Source organism: Rutilus rutilus (genome assembly GCF_951802725.1).
Source record: "Rutilus rutilus genome assembly, chromosome: 24".
NCBI lineage: Eukaryota > Metazoa > Chordata > Actinopteri > Cypriniformes > Leuciscidae > Rutilus > Rutilus rutilus.
The window spans coordinates 8,139,850-8,151,707 of NC_140228.1; the positions used below are offsets into that span (position 1 = coordinate 8,139,850).

The 11,858-nt window shown below is 35.2% G+C and overlaps 1 protein-coding gene across 1 annotated transcript; it reads left to right on the top strand.

Moving 5' to 3' along the window:
* The first annotated feature begins 461 nt into the window (after positions 1–461).
* cngb3.2 (cyclic nucleotide gated channel subunit beta 3, tandem duplicate 2) lies at positions 462–11,389 on the top strand. The gene is made up of 18 exons (XM_084399052.1): positions 462–635; positions 1,361–1,418; positions 1,680–1,815; positions 3,292–3,452; positions 3,599–3,982; positions 4,204–4,412; positions 4,597–4,647; positions 4,742–4,828; positions 4,968–5,032; positions 5,408–5,530; positions 7,082–7,223; positions 8,413–8,572; positions 8,673–8,770; positions 8,855–8,938; positions 9,014–9,132; positions 9,221–9,373; positions 10,229–10,388; positions 11,149–11,389. Exons 1-18 carry the CDS (start codon positions 516–518, stop codon positions 11,167–11,169), a joined length of 2,331 nt encoding a protein of 776 aa, XP_084255178.1. The 5' UTR covers positions 462–515; the 3' UTR covers positions 11,170–11,389.
* Positions 11,390–11,858: the final 469 nt, after the last annotated feature.

An 11,858-nucleotide genomic window follows, 5' to 3' on the forward strand; every position in this document is an offset into this window, starting at 1 on the left:
GTTTAATTAAGTAAGTGGTCCACCGCCCCATATGAGTCGAACTAATCCAGCAGAACAGCTCGCAGGTCCACCAGTGAAATCTGCTCAAAGCTATGACAATTTGCTGATATACTCTGAACTGTATGGAGACGTAAAAAGGCTGCAACCACTACAGAAACATACTGTGAATCAAACTATATGGTTTATATTGACCAGAAACAAGCACTTTTACTTCCTTTTTGTATGACTTTTTCTATATTTGACATGTTTTATAACTTTATAAAATAGTATAATAGCTAGTTGTACAAGAATGAAATATAAAACATGTATCAAATGTGTGGCTGTAGGCATGGTTTGGAATGTGGTCTGCAGATGACAGACACTGTGATGATTTGTGGCCTCGTCTCACTTCTGAGGTCTGTTTGCAGATGGGTATTAGTGGTCTAAAAGTGCTAATTGCATCAACAACATTAGGAGGAGCCGCAGTCACATAAGAAGGACCAACACAACAGCGATCTCATCAGACGCTGCCTGCCATGTTCAGCAAGCTGAAGAAAATCATCGGGGGTCCAACTGTGGGTCCCACCCCGGCCTCAGCCTCTGGGTCGGCCCCTGCACCGGCTCCTGCCCCGGCCCCGGCCCCGGCCCCTCCCAAGGTAAGTACAAGTGGCCCGTAATTGACTTTATGAACATTTTGGTACTTTTTTATCTCAAGCATATGTAGTAATCAACTTGCTAACATAAAAAAAAGTAGTAAACTTTCTAGCTATTAATTAAAATGTTTTGGGAAAAATTTGCTCGCAAATAATGATAAATGCTACATTTTTAAATGCATGTGTGTATATCACATTACTGTGTAAAGAATATGTTTTCTGAAGCATTTAATATATTAAGTATTTTATATATATATTCTATACATGTATAATTTACAAGTAGGCTATTGTATATTTTTTATATAATATTTTTTATATATACATATATAATGTGTAATGTATATATAAATGTATAATATATAAAAATATATAATGTATATAATATATAATATAAATATATAAATTGTCATATATATATACATATATACGTATAAAGATGTGTTGTTTTAAAATAATTTTATTATGAAATATGATTATATATGTAACAATTTTACAATTATTGTATATTTTTATATACTTTGCTTAACTTTATAAACATGTTTGGTGGTGCTTTGCTATTATGTCAAACACCATGTAAAGGACCAACAGTGTTCTAACATCATTTACAAATGTAAAAGTTATAGCTTAAGGTGCTTGAGTAATTTAATGGAAGCCATCATATGTCATTAATGAGAATGTTTTCATAACTGCAAAACCGCTCTGGGATAATGATCAATCTCTGCACCCAGCAGGAAGAAAAACCTGCAGACAAGCAAAATGAAGACAAGAAAGATGATGAAGGCCCTGGTAAGTCATCTGTAATCATTGTAATTAGCCTCTAAATTATCTCATCATTCATTGCTTGAGCACCTGCAGAAGATATGTTCCAGATGAGAGGCATTTGGAACAATTCTTACAGTCTGTCACAGGTTGCTTAGCAGTAATGTTTGTAATGGCTTCAGTTGCATATATGACAGTCAGTAAGCTGCGTCAGGTGTCACTCCTCCACCTGTGCATGCAGAAAAAAATGGCTTCATTTTAAATAGATATTTTAAAATTGCTTCCCAGCTCCAGCTCCAGCAGCAAAACCGACAGCCCCAGAACCGGCTCCAGCACCGACGGCCCCGACTGCAGCACCAGAACCGGGCCCCAAACCAGAGGAAAAACCTGCAGACCCAGCCAATGACCAGCCACCTGCTGAAGGGTAAACTAATACTAGAAACATTTTATCAGATAAACCCTGTAACAGTTTGGTCAAAAGGTTTTTAATATAATGGCAAAAGAGTAAATAGGGTAGATTTTGATTTCATTCACTTACATAAATCATTGTTTTTGCTATGCAAGTGCCAAGAGACGCTCTTGATGTCCTGAGCGCAGTTGATAAGCTTTAATTAATAAAGGCTAATTAACTAGGCTCTTGTTGTTTTGATAAGGACCATGAGAGTAAGTTGCCAGTGCAAACACTGTACATTAGATCCAAGACTGTCCAACAGAGACCTGGAAGATTATGAGACCATGAGCTGAGAGGAGATTAAAAGATTTACAGTGTGTTTGATATAAGAAGATCTCTCGAGCTATTTAAGTTTAGAGAACAAAAATAATGCCGACACCAAAATAGGAAAATGCCAAAGTGGTTTTATGATGGATATGATCCTCAAAGTATACTCACATTCACTGGAACTGAATTTAAATTAGACTGATTTTAAATAATAATAAAAAATAATAATAATAAAAAATAAAAAATATATATGTGTGTGTGTCATTAGTGTATAATGTGTCATATATATATATATATTATATAATGACACCACTGATCTATATAATGACATGTGTAATAATATAATACATGTATAATACATGTCATTCTATATAGATCAGTTAATGATACCCATAATAAGAGGCACTGGCTCTTCATGTTGTAATGCTCGTTCATGACCAGTAGAGGTCAGCATATACAAGCAAAATGCGGATCAACAGTTGCAGCTCCTGTAAACATCACGTTGTTCAGTGTTTAGTAGACCTATTATGCTGCCTTTCACCTCAGGTAATCTCACAGTTCATTTGAAGAAACAGAAGTCGTGTTTACACGGATCCAATGGAAGCTTATGGGTCAACGTAAAAATACGTAATTAAAAGCATTTAGACGGCTTCACAGCTTAAACAACACATTTTGGAATGAATAATTAATTAATACACGGTTTATAAAAATGTGAGCATTATAAGTGGTAAAATGGAACTAGAGTGATCATTTTACTCACTTTAATTTTAAATCCGTGATTACAATTTCTGTCATAATATGCATCCTGTTTACAAAGAGGAAAATCAACCGGAAGTTCATTCGCTTAGAAAGGTAGTCATATCGCAAGTTCGCTACACAGCATAAATAACATTTATTTTTGCATTGAGGAATTAATATAAACACTATTAAAAAAACACAAGGTTTCTACTTTTAAAATTCCCAGAATACCTTGCCCCATAGACTTCCATTGTAAGTCCATTACTGTAAACATAATTCTGTTTTTCACTGAGGGACAAATCTGAATTATTTTCTATAAAATAAGTTTTTTTTCTTTGGTGTGACAATTTCAGATGTAATTTTGATATGTAATAGTGGCATTTACTTATTATGCTTTAATACATTGATTTCACCTTCTTGTCATTCTCTGTGTGATTGTTATAGTGAGGTGGCCCCTCCCCCCGAATCCCGGCCCATTGTGATAAGTGAGCATTTTGATGCTCAACTCATCGAGATTGTTCAGCGGTACCGCCAAAGGACTGAACAGTTTAAAGAAAAGGTCATTGACCCCTATGCGTCCTCCCCAGAGCGCAGCCCACCTGTCAGTGAGTACAAATCAATCCTATGCCTCTGCAATTAATGTTGTCCACAGTTGAATGATACATAAATGTTACATATTGCCACATAGCATGACATGAGGTTCACCAATAAGTAAATATATAACACACCAGTTATTTTGTGCTTGTTCTAGCTCCCGTCCTGAGAAAAGACGACTACCTGAAGAAAGAGGAGGAGAGGAAAAGAAAAGAGGAGGAGGACAAGAAAAGAAAAGAGGAGGAGGAGCGAAAGAAGAAAGAGGAGGAGGAGAGAAAAAAGAAAGAGGAGGAGGAAAGGAAGAAGAAAGAGGAGGAGGAAAGGAAGAAGAAAGAGGAAGAGGAGAAGAAAGAAGAGAAGCCTGTGGAAAAGAAAGAAGAAAAAAAGGAGGAGAAGAAGGATGACCAGAAAAAAGACGAGGCAGCCAAAGAGGACAAGTCCATCTGCCCAAAAATGAAATGCACCTTTGTAGATTTCCTTCTGAAGCCCATCGAGGACAGTGTGGACAAAAGACTGGGCCCCTCCATCGATCCTTTCACAGGTTACTCCTCACAAATATGCCAACTTTTGAATAAGAAAAATGAAGTTTGCCCAAAATTAAGTCCAAAGTATTGGGACTATTTCTAATTGTTCAACTTAGCCTACGTTTTTCAAATCAACTTGGACAGATGGACAGAAAAAGAGCCATCTGAATAAATCTTCAGATTTATTAAAAAATGTTTCTACATTTTTCTTCTGCTCTTTTCTTGTGATTTCCATTAGACCGCAGGTATATCGCTTGGCTAAGCGTGGTGACCATTGCCTTTAACTATAACCTGTGGTTCATACCAGTCCGTATGGCCTTCCCATATCACGACCCGGGGGTCATTCCAATGTGGTTCACCTTGGACATCATTGCTGACATCATCTATGTCATCGACATGATCGTTTTCCAGCCTCGACTGCAGTTTTGTAGGGGAGGAGACATTATTGTAAGAAAACATTTATTTTTAACACACTTTATTGATAGTTTCATTTTATGTTTGCAGTCTTTTCTGGAAAATATCTATTTATGCCTATGTAATTATTTTATATAAAGCAATGTTTAATATGTCTTGCCCCATAGACTTCTTAAGTGCACTAACTTTTTTTTTTAATTTAATAATTTACTTTCAGTATGACAGAGTTGTGATTAAAACGAAATATCGGGAATCGGCAAGATTTCAGGTATTGCAGATATTTGAGCTGACGTTCATCTTTAAAATTTTATCTCCCAGTAAAAAGCCATGAAGTATTTATTTATTATTTCCTGTCGTTTCAGAATGATCTAATATCCGTCCTGCCTTCGGACCTGTCGTGTTTCCTGTTTGGATACAAGTCCGTCTTCAGGATCAATCGTTTGATGAAGGTAATGAACGCTGCAGTTTTTATAAATGCTTGTGTTTTGAAAGGAGACGTTATTGGCTATGACATGCGTAACTATTCATGAACTGATTATATTTTTGAATATGCACTGACCTTGTTTTGTTAAACATTTTCTCCTTAAGTCCGAATCTTTTTTTGAGTTCAGTGACCGTCTTGAAGGTATAATGACCAAAGCGTACATCTGGAGGTGCGTAACCACGTCTTTACTAGTTAAGAGTTGATCTTGCTCTAGCAGGGATGGGAAAAATGTTTACAATTTACAAAATGACTGCATTTCATAAAAAATTGGAATGGTGTTTTGCTCCTTTTTGAAGATTTTGAGGAAAATTAGTTCAATTTTATTTCACCATGGTCCAAAAACGTTAATTTTGTAAATGTAACAAATAAATGAAACACACATCTCTGTTTTAACTTGATTCCGTTATAATTCTACCTCCTCAAATTCAAATTCTACATCCTGTTTTCTCTCTCAATTCAAATTCAGGAACTGAAGTGGAATTTAAAAGATATTCTTAATTCAATAAATAATTGTAACCACAATTATCCTATGCTCTTTTTTAAGAGTAATTCGCACTATTGGATACCTGCTGTTCATTCTCCACCTCAACGCTTGTATTTACTATGTGGCATCTGACTACCAGGGGATCGGCAAGACCAAATGGGTCTACAGTGGAAATGGCAGCGCGTATGTATTTCCATATACCCTTCTGATTCACTCAGAATATGCAGATTTGTCTATTTTTTTTTTAAAGGTAAAGTGTGTAACCACTAGCAGCTCCAAACAGAAAGGCAAAAATAAAGATCGATTCAAAGAGGTTTCCCCATCTGTCATTCATTGAACAAACAAAAGCTCCGCCCCTAAACCCATGCCATTGGCTGAGCCAGTGCTGCTGTACAAGAATATGTGTTCTACAAATCAACCTACGAATTGCTTATTTATAGTCTCAGCATATTAAACTGGGACAGACAAAAGTATTTAAGGTAAAAAACAAAACACAAAACATGCATTACCTTTAAATGAGCTTGAAATGACAATTTAATGTTATTTTTCCCTTTTTTTTTTCCCTTCCATTCACAGTTCATGTTTACGGAAGCGTATTGCATTCACTTGAGGAAAAATAATCTACTCTGTTTTTCTGAATTAAGGAGTTAATTATCTCAGCATTACGAGATAATTTTTCATGAATAAAAAGTTTTTGCTCTGTTTTTCTGAATTAACGAGTTAATTATCTCAGAATTACGAGATAATTTTTCTTGAAATAAAATGTAATTGCTCAGTTTTTCTAAATTATTGAGTTAATTATCTCAGAATTATGAGATCATTTTTCATAAAAAATATTTGCTCTGTTTTTCTGAATTAATGACTTAATTATCTCATAATTCTGAGATAATTAACTCAATAATTCCGAAAAACAGAGCAAAAACTTTTATTCATTAAAAATTATCTCGTAATTCTGAGATAATTAACTCGTTAATTCAGAAAAACGGAACAAAATATTTTTTTTATGAAAAATGATCTCATAATTCTGAGATAATTAACTCAATAATTCAGAAAAACAGAGCAAATACATTTTATTTCAAGAAAAATTATCTCATAATTTTGAGATAATTAAGTCATTAATTCAGAAAAACAGAGCAAAACCGTTTTATTCATGAAAAATTATCTCGTAATTCTGAGATAATTAACTCGTTAATTCATAAAAACAGAGTAGATTATTTTTCCTCAAGTGAATGCAATACGCTTCCGTACAAGTTTAAGCAATAAATTGCTAAATGTAGTTTGCAGTAATTGCAGGTTTTGGGGGTTTTTCATATTCTCGTAGCTACCTGAGCTGCTTCTTCTATGCGGAGAAATCCCTCCTGATGATCGCAGAACTTCCTTTCCCTGAGACCATGTTCGGTCAGATCTTTCAGATGACCAACTATTTTTTTGGTGCCCTATTTTTGTCCATCATTCTTGGCCAGGTAGACATTTTGTCTCCAAAGCTTTTGTCTGTAAAGCTTACGCTCCTGAAGTGCTTCGGCGTTTTTTTGTTTGTTTTTTGCTCAGTTTTGATTTCCTTTGCTTTCTTGCTTGGCCTTGGCTTTGCTCAGTGTTTGAAGTCTGCTGTTTTGACGTTGTTGTAATACGTTTGAATCTCTAATATGGATTCAGATACGAATGCAAGATGTTTTTATTCTTTACCGACTGAATATTTGAAGCCACTAACTTTATCTCTCTTTTTCTCTTTCACAGGTACTTGCGCAGTTATTATTTTGCTGTGCGGACTCTGATCAACATTGGTGGCTTGCCTGAGCCTCACACAGTCTTTGAGATTTCCTTTCAGTTAATAAACTTTTTCGTGGGTGTCTTTGTCTTCTCAAGTTTGATTGGACAGGTACATGATGTGATGATGTAAACATCATGAGCTCCTCCCCCTAATCCCAGGCAGCCAATCATATCATAGTATTCAGCGCTACCTGTTCTTCCATCAGTAACCATGTTGATTTATTGTTATGGTGTTCCTGTTGGCTTAGTATATAGGCTTAGGTATATAGTGCCACATCTTTACCAGATGTTAGGGATGCACACAATATTGAGATATTTTTATTTATTTGTTTGTTTGTTTATTTATATATCAGCCGATATTGGATATTTAGTTGTGTATGCTCATTTACACATTTTTTATTGGCATGAAATGACTATATGTTGTGATAGTCTTTGCTATTATGACTATACCCGAGTGAAATGGCTTTTTGAACATGAAAAAATGTAGGACAGGACTTAATTTTGGACATCGGGAACTGATTGGTTCGTTGTCTGTGAGTGACAGTTTGCCCCGCCCTCAAGTCAGTAAACGTCATCAGAGAAGAGAAGTCGTTAAAAGGGGGGGTATTTTAATTAGATTACGTGCACATTGATTTAAACAAAAATAATGATATTTACTATTAATAAAAAAAAACTATACTATTAATTGTATAACATTGTTAAATGTAGTCTTTAGTAAATCCCAAAATGAATATCCATTTTTCATGCTGTACATTAGATGTTGTGATGCCTAAATTCATTTGTTGCATTTCAGACGATTGATTTTAAGTTTTTAGTATTGTATTTTGAATTTAATTTGACAAAATAGTGTATAATTTTAATATAGGTCTTTCATCAGTTATCGACCATAACATGAAATTTAATTATCGGTTTATCAGTATCAGTTAAAATGTTAATATTGGTGCATCCCTATCAGATGTATAGACGTTAAAGGGATAGTTCACCCGAAAAGGAAAATTCTGTCATCAATTCCTCAACCTCAAGTTGTTCCAAACCTGTATGAATTTCTTTCTGCTGCTGAACACAAAAGAAGATATTTTGAAGAATATGGGTGACCAAACAGTTGATGGACCCCATTGACTTCCATAGTATTTTCCCCCTTACTATGGAAGTCAATGGGGTCCATCAACTGTTTGCTTACCCATATTCTTCAAAATATCGTTTGTGTTCAGCAGAAGAAAGAAATTCATACAGGTTTGGAACAACTTGAGGTTGAGTAATTTTTGGGTGAACTATCCCTTTAATCTTTGATGTTACAGATGAGAGATGTCATTGGAGCAGCTACTGCCGGCCAGACCTACTTCCGTGCATCTATGGATTCTTGTGTGGCGTACATGGTGTCAAACCGCATCCCCAGGCTGGTTCAAACCAGAGTGCGCACCTGGTACAACTACACCTGGGACTCCCAGGGCATGCTGGGTAAAATCTTAGACACATTTTTATCACATCTTATTACATTGAAAATGATCTGAAATGAGTAGCAATGACAGCGGAGTCCTTCTGTTATTTTTTTCCTCAGATGAGTCTGAGCTACTGGAACAGATGCCTCTGGTGATGAGAATAGCCATCGCTGTGGATATCAACCTCACCACTTTCCAAAAGATCGACCTTTTCAAGGTGGGCTTGATTTAAGGAAGGAATCAGACAGTGATCTGCTGCTCATGGTCGGTTGGTTGACGTTTCTGCAGTTTTTTCATACAGGGCTGTGACAACCAGATGCTGGTGGACATGTTATTGAGGCTCAAGTCCATTGTGTACTTGCCTGGAGACTTTGTGTGCAAGAAGGTGAGCTTTATTGCCCTGTGTTTATGCATAGACATCAAAAACAAATCAAGTCCTCATATACCTGGTTCTCCACAGGGTGACATTGGAAAGGAAATGTACGTTATTAAGGCCGGAGAGGTGCAGGTCATCGGTGGGCCGGACAATAAGATTGTGTTCGTGACTCTAAAGGCAGGCTGTGTGTTCGGGGAGATCAGGTGAGGTATTAAAATGAGAATCTGCTTTTACAGCTACACGCCATGAATGTGACATAATGAACTATCATGTATTTATAACCATCCCCAGTCTGCTACAGTCTTCAGCCAATGGTGGAAACAGAAGAACTGCTAACGTAGCGGCTCATGGATTCGCCAACCTCTTTGTACTGGACAAGAAAGATCTCAATGACATCTTGATTCACTACCCCGAGTCTCAGAAAGTGCTGGCCAGGAAAGGACGGTGAGTTATGTCACATTATTCTTTCAAGCAGACGTTCATGTCGATGCAGATGCACCTAAATGAGCAGTGAGACATTTTCTTAATCAGAATTTTTTGTCTAAATATCCTTAAAACCAGATAGATATACTTTTAAAATATTATTTTTAAAACAAGGTAAATATGCTTCTGCAAGAAATTAAGACCTCACTTAATTGTGTTAGATTTTTGCTTAAAACAAGAAATATCTACTTGCCGATAAGGTAAGAAAAATTAGCTTAAGTCCTAATATTTCATAAATGTATCTTTTGAAGTAAATATATCTTGTTTTTTGTTTTAGTTTTTTTACTGGATAACAAAATACTGATTAAGAAATACTGACTCATTTTAGCGAATTGATTTGCTCAGATGGATAGTTTTGAATGAACCAATTCACTGAATTATATTAATCATCACTTAAAAGCCCCATGTGCACATTTTATGTCTTCTAACAGAATAAATATTTAATTAAATACTGTTTATCACTTTGTCGATGAATACAACGTCACCCACCTCAGTTTTAAGATCCGCATCTTAATCACAGCAGCAAAATTCTGACTGGGTTTTGCCTGTGAAATTTTAAAGACCACCAGTAAATGAGAACACATCTTTCTTACTGAAATGGTTTGATTGGTTGCACCTAGTCTCAATCTCAAGAATCCCGATCTCAAATATCTCTCAGCCTGGTTGAAATTTCTCTATTTGAGTTTAAAGTTTATAGTAGATGTGTTGATGTTAGAGTCTAGAGAGGGGTCTTGACTCCGACTCATTGCTAGCCTACAAAGACTAAAATGTACTACCAACAGTGAAATCTTAAATACCAGGTAACACTCTTCACAGGAAACTGCTGAAAGCCAAGGGTCCACCTCCTGCTGCTAAAGCCGGCGAGGAAAAGAAAAAAGAAACGTATCAGTTCGGACCAAAACCTCCCACTCCAAAACTTTTGCGTGCCTTTGGAGGAGGACCGTTCACCAAAAAAGGCTTTTTGGACAGACTTAAGGTAAGAAATTCTCAGATATATATTAAGTATAAAGTTTGGGGTCAGTAAGATTTTTCATTAAACTGATAGGAATTTTTTTTTAGTTTCTTCTCTCTTTCTTTACTGTCCCGTCGATATATTTAGCTGTATTGTCCCTACTGTTTTGTGTGATGTTGTTGGGCTGTGTGTGTGTAATGTGTACAAAAATTGTGAATAACATTTTTTAAAGTGATAGGAAAGACATTTATAATGTTACAAAATATCAATATTTAATAAATATATAATGCTGGTCTTTTGAACTTTCTATTCATAAAAATAATTCCGAGAAAAATGTTTTTCACAGAAATATTAAGCTGCACAACTGTTTTCAACACTGATAATAATAAATATTTATTGAGCAGCAAATCAGTATATTAGAATGATTTCTGAAGGATCATGTGACACTGAAGACTGGAGTAATGATGCTGAAAATACAGCTTTGCATCACAGGAATACTTTTTTTTTATTTTTTTTATTAAAATAAGAAATAAAAAAAGTTATTTTAAAATGTAATAATATATTACTGGTTTTACTTTTACTGTATATGTGTATATTTGCACTGTAGATATATATATATATATTTTTTTTTTTTTCAAAAACATCTTACTTGACCCCAAACTTTTGAGTGGTAGTGTATACTGAATAAAACTCTGAACTTTTGGATGTATAATACAATATAATACAAAAAGACCGTTCAAAAAGAGTACATTTTGGTTTATTTTTTTTTATTTTTTTTTTCTAGGCTGCAGCAGAACATCAATAATCACATGAAATTCTTTAAATATTTATCTTTGAGGATTTAGTTCATTTTGAAATCTTCTTCTGTCATGTATTTACAAAATAAATATCTTTATATATGTATCTAAAAGTTTTGAAAATGAGCTCCTTTCCCTGCCAACTGCAGTACTTGCCAATCAGTGAGTTGTATTAATAGCGATACATGCACTGAGATTGCAACTATCCTTCCAAAACAGTATGTTTGTAGATCTATTTTGTACTGAAACCTAAATAAAAATGATTTTGTAATTCCATAGTACATTGGACCTCATTTCTGAAGCATATTTAGTTTGTCAATGCACAAAAATGTAATAACACTATGTATAATATATAATATACCAAGTATTTATACTTGAGAGTTCACATATGCTCTTATTTAGCCAAGGATTGGTAGTTGAGTCAGTCTGCCGTGAGATCTCACAGTTAATCTCTTTAGTCTGGCAGGGACATTGAGAGTTTTAATTAACTAAATGGTCATTCTAAATGTGGACCCAGAGCAAATATACAGTACAGACAGAGCAGGAATAGCTCACAGCTCCAGAATAGCCTGCCCGACCTCACTATTAAAGTCCTGGCACACTTTGAAAACCGCAAACATCTTACATATCAATCAAAAATCATTGCATGTTTTCTTGGCTTTACAAAAAGAGGAGGCCCTTTGCAACACCCCCTACG

Excerpts from the sequence above, each read along its gene's own strand:
- cngb3.2 (XM_084399052.1), top strand. The coding sequence starts at position 516 with ATGTTCAGCAAGCTGAAGAAAATCATCGGGGGTCCAACTGTGGGTCCC. Across the intron at positions 4,829-4,967 it reads GGATCAATCGTTTGATGAAG|TCCGAATCTTTTTTTGAGTT; the intron begins GTAATGAACGCT and ends TTTCTCCTTAAG. Across the intron at positions 10,389-11,148 it reads GCTTTTTGGACAGACTTAAG|GCTGCAGCAGAACATCAATA; the intron begins GTAAGAAATTCT and ends TTTTTTTTCTAG.